The 18,828-nt window shown below is 41.7% G+C and overlaps 1 protein-coding gene across 1 annotated transcript in view; it reads right to left on the bottom strand.

The window, feature by feature from the left end:
• The window catches only part of TRAPPC12 (trafficking protein particle complex subunit 12), a 201,709-nt gene that overhangs the window by 59,360 nt on the left and 123,521 nt on the right, over positions 1 to 18,828 (bottom strand). The window contains exon 8 of the mRNA XM_077488729.1: positions 10,007 to 10,080. Within this exon, the coding sequence (XP_077344855.1) occupies positions 10,007 to 10,080 (74 nt within the window). The remainder of the gene's footprint in view (positions 1 to 10,006; positions 10,081 to 18,828) is intronic.

The raw sequence follows: 18,828 nt of genomic DNA, 5'->3' as shown, positions 1-18,828 counted from the left end.
TCTGCAATTAATACAGTGTCCTAGATACTCATTAGAAATCGGTAGTGCAACAAATGACTGAACTTGCGGCAGATTCATGAACACGCCAGTAAAGTGGATATGAATTTGCCAGAACTGTTGCGCATCTCTCCTGTAAAGAGTTTTACAGACAGATAAGATATATGGAGAAGTGGGGAGAGTGAAGGAAATGTATCAAATATCAGAGGAACTTAAAGAAGAACCCCAGGCATTGTATCTTTTTACTGACCAATCTACACCTCATCCAATCACAGAATGCTTTACATTTACTCAGAAAGTGCAAAGCATTCTGTGAATGGTGCTCGTACTTACCGACCGACCTCTTGTGTTTACAATACAGCAGGCCGGCCATTTGGCATGATACCCAGTGGAGATCACTGGAGAAGCGGTGTCTAGGTCAGTGATTTCCAGCTTCCAGGGTGATCAGCCAGATATAGTATATACATAGTTACATTGGTTAAAGGTGGACCAATGCAATTACATAAAAATATACCATGCCTTGAATTCTTATATTAAAGAAAAATAAATTGTAGCTGAATTGCCTCAAAGATAATGTGATCATTTCACATTCTACACAATGAACGATCTACTCCTACATGGAAGGAGTCTTATTTACCTCTACTTTCCTTATCAATATTACAGTATTTTTTTTAATGAATTTGATCTCAACAATACGCCAGACGGTGTCATAAATAACTACGTTTTTTGCGTGTGTTGGTACTGACAATGAAAATACAGCAGGGTTTTCATGAACTTGTGTATGTATGCCACATACACACTACTCTACAGTGCCTTCCAGAAACTACTACATACTGTGAAGCTTCTCAACTTCTTTAGTAAACAGGTCCCAACATGTTTGAATACAGCCAAAAAATACACAGGACCTAGGCTTTACATCTGAGCCTGCATCTCAGCCTAGATGTAGATGCTGATCCTCAATGATGCCTGAAACAACATGGCTCCATCCTTCTGGAATGGAGACATTTTCAGGGATGTATATGAGAGATAAATAATGCCACTATGTGTTACACAATACTTGGCATGCAGTTTGAAAAATGAATCTAATACTAGGTCCCATGGGAAGAAAAGCAAAAGTCCCATGAGCTGCACATCTATGCATAGCCCTGTAAGTGGATGTGTGACAGCCTCAGCATGGGCTCCAACCTGGGGGATGTGGCCTGGTTGGAGCCCGAGCTGAGGCTGTCACACATCCACTTACAGGGCTATTAAGCGATATGCGGCCCCATAAGACTATTGCTTTTTTCCTATTTGACATTTGGAGCATGGATGAGCTCCTGTCCTTGCCTGCACTCCAACCGATGTGATATTCAAGAGGACCCAAGGGAGCCTTGGGCTGCACCTATTATCTTGGTTTTGGGATATTAGGTCCACTTTAGAAGGTCAAATAACCCAAACATTTTTCAGTTTATAGGGAGTGGCAAGATTGGCGCATCTACACCAGGTAGCAGACTCTGCTACTGCAGGAAAAGAGTCGCTCATTCTACTGCATTCTCTGCAAAGTGAACAAAGGGAAAAAAAAAAAAGAAATTAACAGAGAAGAAGACCCTTCTAAAGACTATGGGAAGTGGGAAAATGTAAAGATCCCACTGTAGGAGAGAAGCTGCAAGGTGGTCAGTTTAGACTGCTCCAACGCATAGAAGATGTATGAATTTAAACGTTCTCTTTTTTAAAGAATCATCCCATATGGCTCTGTACTTGAGAAGCTTTACAAACTCTCTCATTGACTTATGTTGCTTGTAGTGATTGTAGCCGCATTAAAACATTTGCGACAAAAAGTTGAGTACTGTCCAGGATACTTTTTTTTATTTGCACCAACAGTCAAATTGTACCCCCTTCATTCAAGGTAATTCTTGGACATTAGATGAAGAGAGTACACCTCCAAAGCTTGTCCAGAAAAACTGAGGTCCAGTTCACACTGGAACATGCGCACATACTAATGCGTTCCTGCACAGCTACTTTTTGAAACCAATTAATGTCAATAGGCTGCCTAAAAAGTACAGCAGGTGCAACTTTTAAAAATGCGGCACACCAAACTGCATGGTACTGTGGTACCATTTGGTTTGGTGGCCGCAACATGCATGTTTGTCAGATAAGTTTGGGGTATCATCAACAATTAATGGCACCCACACGTGTCTAACAAGGGCAGCACATTTCCATGCAGTGCGGGAAAATCGCATTTCCCAAACCACAATTGGTGTGAATGGGCCCCCAAATGTCAGGGCAATAAAAATAAAAAATAAAAAAAGTATCATAGACCGTACTAAATTGATTTGATTGGCTTATGTTGAAATGGCAATCCTCATTCACTAACTCCAAGTGGCCCCCCTTAGTGGGAAGAACATTAAGCATCAGCACAGTTATGGACATTTCACACTATACTGTTTACAAGCTTGTACACAGCAGTCATATAGATTAACCCTGAAGTTAGCAATACACTAAAATAATGACTATAAGGGGACTTCCTGACCAATGAATGGACTTTTGTTAAAGAGAGCTCAATAGAGAACAAGAGGCACAGCAGCATTGTCAATTTGGGGGGTGGGGGGGGGGGATGGGCGAGGGAAGAGTGAAATGCATTAGCAGATTTTAATAAACTAACACATTGATGCCAAACGCCAGCTCACATTTTATAATCAGTTACAGAAAAGTTATTGGCGTTTTGGGATGAAGGTTTTACATGAATAAAAGCTGATAATTTTAAAGCACCCCTGTTAGTGTTAAATGGTTTCCATCATCCATGTAAACTGATACAGTCTGTTGGAGAGCTTGTGCTTTTGAAAAACAACAGACTTACTGACTGTAGAAGCAGCTCAATGTTATCCTATGTGTCACCTCCGTAACATCTCTAAAATTGCCCGTTTTTAACAAATGAAACCACCAAGCTCCTCATTCACTCCCTTGTTATCTCTTGCCTTGACTATTGCAACTCCCTTCTCATTGGCCTGCCTCTCCATAGGCTATCCCCTCTTCAGTCTATCATGAATGCTGCTGCCACACTTATCCACCTTACCAACCGCTCAGTTTCTGCCAACCCTCTCCTCCAATCCCTACACTGGCTCCAATCACCCAGCGAATGAAATTCAAAATACTAACCACAACATAGAAAGTCATTCACAACTCTGCCCAGAGCTACATCACCCTCGTCTCCAAATATCACCCAAATCGTCCCTTCCGCTCTCTTCTCAAGACCTCCTACTCTCAAGCTCTCTTGTCTCCTCCTCCCAAGCTTGTCTCTAGGATTTTTCTAAAGCCTCTCCCATCCTCTGGAACTCGCTACCTCCACTGGTCTGGCTATCCCCTACTCTGGCTACCTTCAGGCCATCCCTGAAAACTCATCTCTTCAGGGAAGCCTATCATGTCTCCAACTAATCTCCTATCACTTCCATCAACTCATTCCCCACAGTTTAACCTTTTGTACCACCTGCCCCACCCTATTAGATTGTAAGCTCTTCTGAGCAGGGCCCTCTTAATCCTCTTGTATTTTATTGTATTGTATTGTAACTGTATTGTCTCCTTTTATATTGTAAAGCGCTGCGTAAATTGCTGCCACTATATAAATCCTGTAGAATAATAATAATAACAATGTGTCCATGCACATTAGGACAATTGCAGGCATATTTTGAGCTCAGTGTTTAGAGGCAGGAGAAAAAAAAAACTTTCTGGTTTGCGTTTCTGACTGGAGCTTTCTGGCAGAAAACACACCTAAACTGTGTACAAAAATGCTCTATATAAGCGTTTTTTTCTGCCAGGGGAACTGGCATTTTTTTTTTAAGCCCAGTGTGCATGGAGCCTTACAGGAGCTTAAAGTGGTTGTAAACCCTTACAAACCACTTTGACCTACAGGTAAGCCTAGATTAAGGCTTACCTGTAGGCCCAAGAAATATCTCCCAAACCTATACGGTTTAGGAGATATTTGCCCGAAAATAGGCACTGCTGTCTACGGCGCATGCGCCGTAGACAGCGGCGCGCAAGCGCACTAAGCGGGGCATCGTCGATGACGGCAATGCCGCGAGTCTCGGCTCCCGTGCGCATGCGCGGGAGTGACGTCATCGCTGCTCCGGTGAATCACAGCGCCGGAGCAGCGAGACCCACGGAGACCCACCAAGAAGATAGACGCTCGGAACTACAGGGGACAGCGGTGACTTCGCTGGCTCCTGTGTCAGGTAAGTCACACATAATGAGCTACTATGCGATGCATAGTAGTCCATTATGCTTTGCCTTTACAGGGAATGAAAGCGGAAGTAAACTCATCAGGGTTTACTTCCTCTCTAACTTCATAGCCTTCTCTACCCTTTCTGTGAAAGTCGATGTAATTGTGCTGTTTAAACAGCTGATGGAGCAGACTAGGAAATTGCACAATACTTTGGGAATAGAAAGGTTGCCTTTAGGCGAGGTTCATACATGTCAGATGCGATTTTTCTAAGCAATTGTTCCAGCTGTGATTAGATTTGGTACAGATGCAAAATTTCGGAGCCGGCGGCCACCAGCATCTTTAACATTAGCTGGTTGTTAAGGAGCGGGTCGGGAAGCTGGTTGCCGCATCCTTAACAACAGATGACTCCTCAGCTGTCAGCCGAATGTAAAAAAAAAGAAAAGAAAAAAAAACCAACATTGCTGGAAATAAATATATTATGAAAAGAATGATGTGAGGCCCCACCACCTCAAAGCATCTTGTCTCCATGATTGGGACAAGGGCCTCAACAACTCTGGCCCCCCAGATCCCAGGTCGGCGGTGGTGTTGAGCCTCGTGACCAACGATGGATCTACACCGGGGGACATTATTTTTTGTAATAAAGGAATTGTCAAAAACTGTGTCAGTTTTTATTTTTTTGACTTTTTTTGGTAAATGAGTAGGGGTACAAAATTACGATAAGCCTTAAACCCGCAGACCCCCACAACTATCGCCAGGGCTTGTGGGGAAAAGACCCTTGTCCCCATCAATATGGGGACAATGTGCTTTGGGGTGGAGAGGGTGCAGTGTGCCCCTGCCAAAGCAACCCCCATGTTGAGGGCATGTGGCCTGGTATGGTTTAGGAGTGGGGGTGCTTCCTCCCCACTCCGTTTGGATGATGGGCTGGTATGGAATTTGTGGGGGACCCACGCAGTTATTGTTTTTTACATTTTGGAATGGGGTTCCTCTGAAAATTCGTTCCAGACTTGAAAGCCCCACACGTTTTTTTTTTTTTTTTTTCTGTATCAAATTCATGTTCAAAACTGATCCAATGTGAGATTCAGATGCGTTCCCACAGAAGACAAAAAGCCAGGAACTCGCATCTGAACCGCACCTTAGTGCTTAAAAAAAAAAAAAATTGGAGCGAATTTGCACTGCACATGTGTCAACACACTCCATAGAAAGCCAGTTTGATTCACATGTCATGCGAATTGGATGCAGTTCGTCCTTTCTATTGGCTAAACAAAAACGTCTGAAGCTGTAAAAACACTTCTAAAAACACTCAAACTCTCTGCTTAGGTGGAAATGCAGTGTGTCCACAAGGTCTAGTCTGGTGGTTTAGAAGTCCAAATGGCATTTTGAGAGAATTAACCACCATTCTGGAAGACTGCCCTATATATACTGTCAGCCTCCATTCACACTTAAGCGATTTGAATAGCGGACGGAATCACCACCATACTGCCTGCGATTCCACTATCATGGCAAAACGCAGGACACATTTGCGATGACATTATCTCTCAATGGCACAGCAAACGCAGAGCGATTTCACCACGCTGGTCGCTCAACGAATCGTGGAAAAATCATGCAAATAAAATCGTGGAATGCATGTAGCCCCAAAAAAGTAATTGCGCTGCACACTTTTGTTTGCCCGACAAGTGTGGCAAAATCACTCTGTATTTGGGGTGCCATTGAGAGATAATGTCATCGCAAAAGCGTCCCGCTGTGATGACAGAATCGCTGGATTCTGCTCGCGCTATAATTGCCTAGGTGTGAATGGAGTCTAAAAGGTTGTGAAAGAACTGAGGGAGCGTTTTAAAAGAATTGTAGATCTGGGATACAGTAAATGAGATTTCAACAAAGTAGGATTACCTAGAATTAATATGTTCATCTCTAGGTACAACTGTTAGGACTATGAAGAACTTTTGGTGTGTGATCAAAGCAACTCCAGTCCAGAGTTTTTCTAAACACCCTTTGCAAACTCCAAATACACACATGTATGTGTATGGAGCTAAAACAAGACGTGTACGATGACTGCATATGTTGACAATCTTGGTAAGGAATCAAAGGAGGTTGCCTGCCAATTAACCAGTCAGAAATAATTAGTCAAATTAATACTTTTTTCTTCTTTTTTAACTCAAACACACAGCAAAAAAAAGTATAAACTGTTTTCTCTAAAATGTACAAATATTAAAGGACGTTTTCTAAAAGCAGTGGTTTGGTGATGAGTGGGAGTCTCTGCCTTGAACTTTCCTTTTACAATTTCTCAACACGTCACAATACAATCTGTCAGTTCAAATTCTAACCACAGTACTACCTGGCTGGAGTTTGCATGTTTTCCCTGTGTCTGTGTGAGTTTCCTCTGGGTACCCAGATTTCCTCCCACACTCCACAGACATGCTGGTAGTTTAATTGGCTCCTATCTAAATTGGCCCTAGTTTGTGTATATGTGAATGTTATTTAAGGATCTTAGATTGTAAGCTCCATGAGGTCAGGGACGGATGTGAACGTACACTATATATGTAAAGGGCTGCATAAATTGACGGCGCTATACAAGTCCCTGTCATAAATAAATACAGTACAGTGCCAAGGCTACGTGAAACGATGACCGATATCCGACTCGTGACTTCTGTTACCGGCAGGCAGGTACGTACCTACAGGGGTCGCAATTGCGACCGGGCCCCAGGTTCCATTTTCCTCCTGCAGCCGCTGAATGCCTGTGGGAGGGAGAGGAGGAGAAGTGGGCATTCAGCGGCTGCAGGAGGAAAATTGAGAGATCAGTTCCTCTACATGCATCCTTCCCCGCTGTTCCTCCTATATGGCTTCTTTCTGCTGTCCCCTGTGCTCTCTCCTGGCTCCTCCTCATCCCCTGCAGCTCTGCCCCCTCCCATCTCCACGCAGCAGCGGATGGGAGAGTGGGAAAGAGGCCGGTAAATGTCTCATTTACCAGAGCCTTCCGTGTCTGAATGAATAGAGTCAGTGATCCATAACGATCATGAACTCCGTTTACTATGTTTTACTTTGTAAATGAACAGAGCTATTTCTATCCATTCATTCTGTGCATCTGAGGCTGCAGGGAAGGAGATTGAGGGCTGTATCAGAGAACATTTGGATATGCAAACGCATGATCAGGTCAAAATCAGAAAATCAACTGATGAACAAATACTGAATAAGCAATAATGTAAACAATGAGTGGAGATGGCATCCCCAACAGTTCTTTGAAGGTACTCCTGTCATGCATATACAAGTAGCTAAACTAGCCTTTGAATGAACTTACCTTTGAAAGACATTTTAGCCCTTTCACTGCCAGATCTGTACAATGAATGGACCTGACAGCAAGGGGTTTTACACACACTCAACATGTTTGTTATTTTAAAACAATAAAATGCAGAGCTTTACAAGCACTTTAAGACTCAAAACAGCTAGACACACAGAGGAAATACGGTACATAAATTGGAGCTTTTTAACTTACCAACAGATAAGCAGTTTTATACATTCAGGTCTAACATTACTAAGCCCAATCACACAGCACAGCCCCGTCTGACAGGCCAGATCTACATTTTTCTCAGCTGCAGCTAAAAGGATAAGTTCACTTTAGCAAAATAAATAAATGCACTTTTTTTGCAGGTAAAAAAAAAAAAAAGTGCATTTTTTATTTTTGTTAGGAGCATGTAAAGCATTGCACCCGCAATGAGCAGATTGTGGGTGCAATGCCAGGCTCCTGCAGACTGTCTGTGTAGCTTTCTGGCTGTACCTCTAATACAAGCAAGCAGTTACTGAATGACAGGAAGCTCCATAAACTAACCAGAGTGCTCATCAGCACCCTGTTAGTTCATTGAGAACTACAAGCTGTCAGCCGCAAAGGCTGTTGGTACTTGTAGTTCACTGATTCACAGGGATCTGTGAATCAATGACACGGCCATGCGGGTGGAGCCTCGCTTGCCATGCTTTCTTTGAATTGTGACAGCGAGTGCGGAGAGAAGATCCCCAGCTTGCTGTCACAAGGGGGGGGGGGGTAAATCGGGGGGCAAAGGGCCAGATGCTGAACATGTTACATGCTACACCCTTTAAGCAACATTTACAGGTTTAACAGTAGCCAATCTCTGTCACTTGTTGGCACATGAACACTGTAGCACAACTGATTGGCGTCTGGCACTACTTCACTCTCTCCAGTCTGGGCTTTACTATACAGGGACTACATGAGGCTGACACCAGGTGAAATTTAGATACTTGCACCAATGGTGATGCATTAATATGAAGCTGCATTCATTTGTGTCTTTTATACTTTCCTGTTACATAGTAGGTGAGGTTGAAAAAAGACACAAGTCCAACCTATGTGTGTGATTATATGTCAGTAATACCTTGTATATCCCTGTATGTTGTGGTCATTCAGGTGCTTATCTAATAGTTTTTTGAAACCATTGATGCTCCCCGCTGAAACCACCACCTGTGGAAGGTGATTCCACATCCTCGCCGCTCTTACAGTAAGGCCTGATTCACACCTATGCAGTTTTAGTGCTTTTTTGCATTTTGCAGATTTGCACTACAGTCCATTTATCATGGTTTCCTATGGAACATGTTCTGTAGTGCAAATCTGCAAAATGCACTAAAAATGCATAGGTGTGAATCCAGCCTAAAGAACCCTCTACGTAGTTTAAGGTTAAACCTCTTTTCTTCTAATTTTAATGAGTGGCCATGTGTCTTGTTAAACCCTTCCGGGAAAAAGTTCTATCCCTATTGTGGGGTCACCAGTAGGGTATTTGTAAATTGAAATCATATCCCCTCTCAAGCGTCTCTTCTCCAGAGAGAATAAGTTCAGTGCTCGCAACCTTTCCTCATAACTAATATCCTCCAGACCCTTTATTAGCTTTGTTGCCCTTCTTTGTACTCGCGCCATTTCCAGTACATCCTTCCTGAGGACTGGTGCCCAGAACTGGACAGCTTTCTCCAGGTGCGGCTGGACCAAAATCTTGTAGAGCGGGAGAATTATAATTTTATCTCTAGAGTTGATCCCTTTTTTAATACATGCCAATATTCTGTTTGATTTGTTAGCAGCAACTTGGCATTACATGCCATTGCTAAGCCAATCATCTACTAGGACCCCCAGGTCCTTTTCCAGCCTAGATTCCCCCAGTCTAAGGTGAAACCTCTTTTCTTCTAATTCTAATGAGCGGCCATGTGTCTTGTTAAACTCCCTTCCGTGAATAAGTTCAGTGCTCGCAACCTTTCCTCATAACTAATATCCTCCAGACCCTTGTATTTCAGCTGTAAGTCTAATTTGGTATGTGAAAATAACATAAGACGTGAGATGATCATCCACCAACTTAGACAATTACCGTTATATCACGGAATGATCATATGGGCATTTTGTGACATCTGCAGATACTCTCTAGTCAACTGATTAAACTGATCATACAGAATAGATTTTCTCCACTGATTGCAACTCCATCTGAGATAAGGTCAACGCCATGGGAGCCTGCTCAGCACATCAAACATTCGTGTTCAACCATGCTCCAATGTGCGACACTCAGATCTTTTGACTACCTCCCCGTGTCTATCCTTGATAGTTTAGGGGAAGAAACTGGTAGTATTTTCTGGTATGAACATGTAGCTCCTATAACCAACAAACAATACAGCATATTTCATCTTTGTCCTACAAGTTGCATCATACAAATAGAAGGAGAAAATCCAACTGAAAGAGTTTCCTTTGTGCGTATGCTGCCAGACGGCATTAGAAGCTGGCTCGGCATTCTTCTCCTGTATATACGGTAGCTCTGCAGTTTGCTGCCGCCCACGTACCTTCATCATTAGCAGACAGTTTGCCATGGAGTACATCACCCGGCCCAGACGTGACCTCCACAGCTGAACAGAAGCTGCAAAATAAGATCAGCGCGTGAATGTGCACAAATAAATTAGAGGTTCTTTCTAGCCATCAATCACTGCTCCTATGAATTCTGATTTAAAAGATCCCCCTTGTTAACACTGCTGGGTTTCAGGCTAGAATTTTTAATACTCTCTAGGCTGCAAGTCAAGACAAAAAAAAAAAAAAAGCTATTTTTTTTTCTGTTCACTAAGGGACAAGCTCACATAGTTCACGGATTAGAAGTCTGCATAAATAATGCAGCCATGCAGAAAAGCCAGCAACCTTTCCAGTTTCCTAGCAGACATGCTAATTACAATGACAAAAATTCAGTGTCATAAAACCATTAGCATGCACATAGGATGGGTGCACCGGATGATATTAGAGGCTCATCATTATTGCAGGAGCGAAAACAGGATGTGCTGGTGGTATTTGTGAATGATTGTAATGCCAATGCAGACAGAGATGGGGGCGTCTGAGCCATATAGTTGTCAGCTTTTGGCAGCGTGAAGCCCAGGAGAAAGCGCTGAGCTCAACTACATCCCCTTATTGTTCTGTAGCTGGCAGCCTACATAGAGCTAAGCATCTGCCAATGTTACGAGATCAAAGAGGCTCACTAATCTTCTCAGGGCTGAGGGGACCAGCAGTGAACTGGTGCATGAGATTACAGAGCATCATGCAAGCCCATCGATCTGCGTACACATTCCCTACGCTCTGCCCACTCCGTAGACTGCAAGCTCTTAGGACAAGAAATTATTTTCAATATTTCAATGGTTACAATGCAATGCAGATTGCTTTTTTTTTTTTTTTTTTAATTGTATTCCCATTAATAATAGCAATAAATAATGCAAGCGGTAAGCTTTTAGTTTACACCTCCTCTTTCTTTTTATCTATAGATTTCCTTCTAGAACAGAAACAGTCACATAATAGCGATTCTAGACGAGTGAAAATTTTAGCATTTTGACCTCATGACATCAGTACTGATTTCTTTTAATACCCCTAATAAAAATCATCTGTAAACAAAAACAAAAAAAAATGTGTTTTTTGCCTGCCTTGGTAATGTTCCCTGACGATTGGTGTATATGTATATGTATATGTATATATATATATATATATATATATATATAAATATATATGCGCATATACACCAATTAGCCATAACATTATGACCACTGACAAGTAAAAGGGAATGTCTCGTTAAAATAGCATCTGAAAATTGGTGGGATATATTAGGTAGCAAGTGAACATGTTGTCTATGATGTTGATGTGAAAACAGAAAAAACTGGGCATTGCAGTTTGTTGTATATAGGGCTGTGAAGCCCATGGTGACCAATGTCCACAGCCAAAAGCTTCTACAATTGTCACATGAACATCAGAACTGGATTATAGAGCAACGGAAGGAGATGGTCTGGTCCGACGAATCATGTTTTCTTTTACATCATGCAGATGGTCAGGTGAGTGTGGTCAGTATGGTCAGGTGAGTGTGCGTCACTTTCCTGGGGAAGAGATGGCACCAGGATGCGGTATAAGAAGGCAAGTTTGGCCGAGGCAGTGTGATGCTTTAGGCAATGCTCTGCTGGGAAACCTTGGGTCCTGCCATTCACGTGGATGTTACTTCGGTGTCCATGCCTCGATGGGTCAAGGCTGTTTTAGCAAAAGGGGGCCACAACCAATATTAGGTGAGTGGGCATAACGTTCTGGATGACTGGTGTATAAGCCAGTGCCATGTCAACAATGATCACTAAGCCCTTGTTTGAATATCTAAGAAAAAATGGAAGTGGCCACCACTGAACTGTTCTTTTGAAAATGCTAGTTGCCTGGCTGACTTACTACTTCATTGGATTCATTATCTTATGTACCTCACCCTGAAGCCTGGTACACACGATCAGAAAACCAAATGAAAAAAAAAAATACAGCTTTAGAAGCGATCGTAAGATAATCTGATCGTTCGTACATAGCTTTCGAGAGCCGATCACGACAATTTATGCTTAATTATCTGATGGGACAAGCACGAAAATTTTTCTTTTAATCAGTACAGTTGTCTTCCGAAAATACAAATACAATACACTACATCACTTCTGAATTTTTATTCTGTCGTACGAGAATTTTCTTAAGTTTAGCAACCTCTTCATTTTCTATATGAGATTAGCACGCAAAAAAACAAAACAAATAGACGATCGTTCGTCCGTAATCTAATCGTGTGTAAGAGGCTTAAGTTATTCTTACCTTACTAGCTCCCTTGCACTGAAATCCAAGATGTCTTCCACTAAGGAAAGTTGTGACATCACTCCTCCGCACATGTGACAGTGCTTGAGCCTAAGTGATTGGCTGCTAGACCTGAGCACATGGGTGGAGGTCACATGCTACCCCTCATATTCAGAAGCAGAGACTATTGTCACTGGCGGGGTCAGAGCGCTAAGGGAATTCTGGTAAGGCCACTGTCACTGAATGGGCAAGGTGTCACTTGATCACGCCCATTCATTTTCAATGGGCAGCATCCATAACTCTCTCAGGGCCAGTGCACACCACATGCAGTCCAGTGCATTTTATTTTTTTTCTGCATAAAAAAAGCATGGGTGGTAGGTTATATGTTTTTTAATGTCATAGTTCACACCAGTGCGTTCCAGTTCCAGAAAAAAAGAAAAAGTAGAACATGCTGGATTTTTTCTGAACTGCACTGGAATGCGGTAAAACATATAAAAAACTCACCGGAACGCACGTTCTTATTTAAAGGTAAAGAAAAAATAAAGGAAGGGGGGAAAATGCACTGGAATGCACCAAAGTAAAAAAACACGCTTACAGAAAAGTATCCGGACTGCATTTCTATGGCGTGAACTGGCCCTCAGTAAAAAGTAAAAATGCGGGAATAAATAGGTATTTTTAAGTTTTTTTTGCATGCCATGGATTTAAAATTAACTTCAGATGTTAATGTTTCAAAATGGCTACATGCAAGATTCTTTGCAAAATAAAACACATAACCACATCACCATTTCCATGATTCTCAGCACTGCTATGTGAATGCAGATCTATGTAAATGAGGCCCAACAGAAAAAAAACTCAAAAAAGCAGTGGAAGAATCTCCCATCTAAATAGACAATGGGTTGTAGAAATAACCTATTATAGCTCCTGAGATTTAAGCCGCTGAACCCAAACAGGAAGGTGGAGCAGCATAACATACGTTGCAGTTTTTAATACATTTTAGCATACCACAAAAGTAGCAGAATGCAATCCAAGGCTGGGTTCACACTAATACGATTTTCATGGGATGACCAATGTGACTTGCTTGAGACTTCAATGTGACTTTACTCGCAGAAACTGCATCATCCTTAGATGAGATTCTCTATGCGACTTTGATGATAAGAGTTTTCTTTTTAACCCTCACCTCTTCTCCCAGGTTCATCCTTGCTGCCTAAACACTCTCATCCCAAACACATTCCATTCACACCTGAGCATAATGGAAATGTGCGCTCCCACTTGCATTTTTTACGTGTTAACACGTAAACATATGTCACGCCCCACGCGTGACAAACGACACAAAGTAGCTCAAGAACCTCTTTGCTAATGGAGCGTTAAGCGCTTTTTCAATGTGCGTTTTATCGCACGTCTGCCACCGATGATTGAGGTGTCATGAATAGGCTGGCTTCACATCTGCATGTTTCCAAACACACGGCAGCCCACACAGAAAATACACGCTTTTCTGCGTGTTTAGGAAACGCACTGGAAACACACATTGTGCTTGCATTGCCATGCATTCACATCTGCGCATCTTTCGAACGTGTGGCAACCTGAACAGAAAATTAGGGTTTTGCTGCACGTTTTGTAAAGGAGCTACAAATGTGCTTGTTTGCTCTAATGGCATGCTAACCAAAATTGGGGTGTCATTAAGAACTAGGCTGCATTGATGTCTGTGCATTTCTGAATGTGGGGCAACCCGCACAGAAATCCTTCGCTGCTCGTTTCCAAAATGCACGGCATGATGAGCGTTCACAGCACATTTCCAAAACGCATTTTCTGTGTGGGTTGCCATGCACGCAGATGTGTTGGTAGACTAATTATTAATGACTTAACAACTGGGGTATCTGGCGCTACCTTTTATCGGAAAAAATAATAATTATAAACACTTAAAAAGAAATGTATTTTAGAGGAAAAACTCAAAAAAATGCCAGCAGGTCCAATAACACACCAACCTATCTCACAACTAGTAGTCTCATATATCCAATTACTACCACATGAAGATATTCGCTCCTTATCAAATGAAAACCACAGTACAATCCTTTAGAACCCACTAACTTTAGTTCAGTACAAGAAAGAAACAAGTGACCTCTGCCAAAATTGTATACAGTCGCATGGATTGACCTATTGCGATTCAGACATGATTATGGTAAGTGTAATTTTATCTAATATATTTTTAACCGTGTTAGAAATCTCTATAATTTACCAGAAAAATTATAAATAAATTCTGTGAGGAAAATCTGAATAACAAACAAAGTGATACTTAATGCGGCCATAGCCTTAAAATCGCATGAGTATTAAAAAGTGATTTATCCAACAACTCATCAGCTAAATTAGTAAATAAATCTAATATGAAAGTGCAAAATCTCTTGAAAAAAGTATAAAGTGCATTAAAGTACAGGTGAAAAATCAAGATACTAAAGTGACATGACACCCTAATCACAGTTAGCAGACATGTGTTTTGCCACGCTACAAAATGCTGCACTACAAACATGCCAACATGCACACTGAAAATATGCAACACTCCATGACCGAAAAAATTGCTGAACTACTTTGGGGTGTTTGTCCTACAAAGGGCAACCGATTCAAGTGAATAGGTTGCTTGATGCGTGACGAGCATTTATGGGAAAAAGTCTGGTGAAAAAAACCCAGAGTGGGAACGCACGTTTCTGCTATGTTTAGGTCTGATAGGAATGTGCTTGTGTTTTTAGGCAGCAAAGATGGCCTGGGAGGAGAGGTGAAGGTTAAAAATGTAAATCTTACAGCGGGTAAAGTATTGAACACGTCACCATTTTTCTAGGTAAATATATTTCTAAAGGTGCTATTGACATGAATGGTTCACCACATCGGTAACAACCCATGCAATCCATACATACAAAGAAACCAAAACAAATTTGTTCAGAAATGAAGTTATGTGTAATAAAATGGAATGGCACAGGGAAAAAGTATTGAGCACATGAAGAAATTGAGATTCAAAAAAGTAATGGAAAGCCAAGACTCCAGCTGAAATCTATCAGTAATTAGAAAGCAACCCTGCCCCTTGTCAGTGCAAATTAATATCAGCTGGTTCAACCTCAATTGATGGCCTCCAAAAAAGGGGTCTCATTACCAAGGTGTCACACAAGAAACATCTCATGATGGATAAAAAGCAAACAGCTCTCTCAAGACTTTTGCAACCTTACTGTTGGCATTGGTTACAGAAGGATTTCTAAATTTCTGAATTTTCTAGTGAGCACTGTTGGGGCCATACTCTGGAAGTGCAAAGAACATAATTTCACCATAAACGAGGCACGACCAGGTGATACTCGCAAGATTTATAACAGAGGAGTGAAAAGAATTATCAGAAGAGTTGTCCAAGAGGCGAAGGACCACTTGTAGAGAGCTTCAGAAAGACCTGGAATAAGCCAGTACAATTGTTCGAAGAAAACAATAAGCAATTCACTCAACCACCACGGTCTGTATGCACGCTCACCACACAAGACTCCATTGCTGAAGAAAAGGCATGTTAAAGTTTGCTGCACCAGATTTAGACAAGCTTGAGAAATACTGGGAGAATAAAGTCTGGTCAGACGAGAACAAAATTGAACTCTTTGGATGCCGTAATACACACCATGTTTAGAGGTCAAATGGCACGCCACCCCAAAAGCACCATACCAATAGTGAAGTTTGGAGATGGGAAAATCATGGTGTGGGGCTGATTTTCAGCATACAGTGCTGGCAAACTTCATATCATTGAAAGTGGGATGAATGGAAAAATTTACCAAGACATTCTTGATAAAAATCTGCTGTCTACCAGAATGATGAAGAGGAAACAAGGGTGGACATTTCAGCAAGACAATGATCTCAAACACAAAGCTAAGGAAACTCTCAATTGGTTTCAAAAGAAAGAAATACAGCTGCTACAATGGCCCAGCCAATCACCTGACTTGAATCCAATAGAAAATCTATGAAAAGAACTAAAGATCAAAAGCTCGTAAGAGACCCACGGAACCTTCCAGATTTAAAGACTGTGTGGAAGAATGGGCCAAAATCACACCTGAGCAATGCATGCGACTAGTTTCTCCATACAGGAGGCATCTTGAAGCGGTCATTATCAACAAAGAATTTTGTACGACGTAATAGATACGTTTCAGTTAGCACGTTCAATTCTTCTTCCTTGTGTCATTTCATTTTATTACATGTACTGTAACTTAATTTCTAAACATATTTGTTATGGTTTCTTTGTATGCATGGGTTGTTAGCAACATGTGGTGAACATTTCACATCAATAGCACCTTAAAGTGATTGTAAACCTTTGTTTTTTTTTTATTTAAAATAACAAACATGTCATACCTCCACTGGGCAGATTGTTTTGCACAGAGTGACCCCGACCCCCCTCTTCTGGGGTCCCTCGGCAGCTCCTCCCGGATCAAATAACCCCCTAGGAGAAGCGCTCTCCTGGGGGATTACCTTCTGGGCATGCTCCCGAGTCCAGCATTTGGCGTCCACAGACATGAATGCCGGACTCAGCCCCGCCTCCTGCGTCATTGGATTTGATTGACAGCAGCGGGAACCAATGGCTGCACTGCTATCAATCTATCCAATGAAGAGCCAGGACCCCGTCCAGAGAGGTAAAGCAATAGCAGTAAAATGGAGGGGGGGCTGGTCGCTGCCAGAAGTTTTTTCACCTTAATACATAGGATGCATTAAGGTGAAAAAAACACGAGGGTTTACAACCCCTTTAACTAATATATATTTACCTAGAAAAATGGTGACATGTTGAATACTTATTTTACCTGCTGTATCTAATGCTAATGTTACTTCTTTGAGTTAATATAGAAGTCTATGGGGCTGAAATTGCACTTGAATAACATCAAAGTAGTGCAGGAACCTTTTTCAAAGCCGCAGTGTCTTGAGTTACATCGTTTGGAACTGCAACCATTGAACATAATGTGATTTCACTTATGTGACTTTGGGGTTTCTTTACTAAAACTGGAGCGTTTAAAATCTGGTACAGCTATGTATTGTAGCCAATCAGCTTCTTAAAAGAAAAAAAAACAAAAACTGGAAGCTGTTTGATTTCTATGTAGAGTTGCACCAGATTTTGCACTCTAAAGTTAATCAACCCCCGTGTGTTGCAAGTCACATCCAAAGGCGCACCAGGGTCAACTGGGGCTAAAGCAAACCCCAATACTTCCCTTGTTTTCTGCACGAAAAACATGAAACTCTCTAAAAAAATAAATAAACTTGCAGCAGAAGGCTGAACGTAAAAGCAACGTTTACACTGGCCTGGGTGACAGCTCTCAATGCTCGTCAAAGAGATAAGACATTATATTTCTAAAGTTGCAAAGTTTAAATGGATATATTGGAGGAACTAATATACAGTAAAACCTTGGACTGCGAGTATAATTTGTTTCGGAAGCATGCTTGTAATCCAAAGCACTTGTATATCAAAGCGAATTTCCCCATAAGAAATAAAGGAAACTCAGATGATTCGTTCCAAAACCATTTATTCATAAGTCCTTCAGTTTATAGTCTACTCTATATAAAAAGATTATAGCAATGTGATAGGTTGTATAGCCATAAAATGTCCCTCCAAAAATAGAAGCCTCCGCAAGGGGATTAGAAGCAAAATCCAGCAGGAGCTACAGAGTATAAAAGAGAAGAGAGGCGCCTCTAAGTGTAGCAATATGGTTACATATAATGAAGGTACAACGTTTAGCAACTCACATGGGTGCTGATTAAAAGAGGCACATCTAAGTATGCAGGCATCCAGGGTAAGGCCGTCTGCAATCGTGATCGTGAAGATTACCCAAGGCTTAAACCACTCATAGGGCGCAGCATGGAAGGGACGACGTCCATGGTGGTGAGGAGGATAGTTTATGTGGACAGCTTTACCCAAGATGCCTGCATACTTAGATGTGCCTGTTTTAATCATCAACTATGAGTTTCTAATTGTTGTACCTTCATTAAATGTAATTGTATTGCTACACATAGAGGCACCTCTTTTATACTCAGCTGTGACGCTACTATCAAGACATTGCTTGTATATCAAGTCAAAATTAATTAAAAAAATTAGCTTGTCTTGCAAAACGCTTTCAAAGCAAGGTTTTACTGTATTTTAAAAGTGTACCACAGTATATTCCTTTAAATCACACACATCCAAAATAATTTTCATATCTGTCTCTGGTTTCAATACTTTTAGTCACAGACCTTGAATAAACTTGCAGCAGGTGAAGTTAGGCCCCTTTCACACAAGCGATCCCATCGGATCTGCCTGTCCATTTTTAAGGAAGACCCCGACTGAACCCTCTATTCTCCTCAATGTAGCACCCGCCTACCTCCAATCCAAGCAGGCAAAAACACATGTAAGGGGATCCGTTCCCATCCATCTGGGTGGACCAGAACGGAGGGCAGTTGGGTGTAAGTGGACAGCCAATCCCTTTACTTTTGACTGCTCATAGAGCAGAGCAGCCTGTGTCTGCTCTGCATACGTGGAGCAGACATGGACCTGCTGAGAAAAATGGATCTGGCATATGTAAAAGGTGCC

This window comes from Lithobates pipiens, unplaced genomic scaffold, assembly GCF_037356315.1.
Source record: "Lithobates pipiens isolate NorthernLeopardFrog02 unplaced genomic scaffold, aLitPip1_a1.2 Scaffold_18, whole genome shotgun sequence".
NCBI classification, from domain to species: Eukaryota; Metazoa; Chordata; class Amphibia; order Anura; family Ranidae; genus Lithobates; species Lithobates pipiens.
The sequence above is the reverse complement of the archived record's forward strand: the minus strand, read 5'-3'. Positions and strand labels throughout refer to the sequence as shown.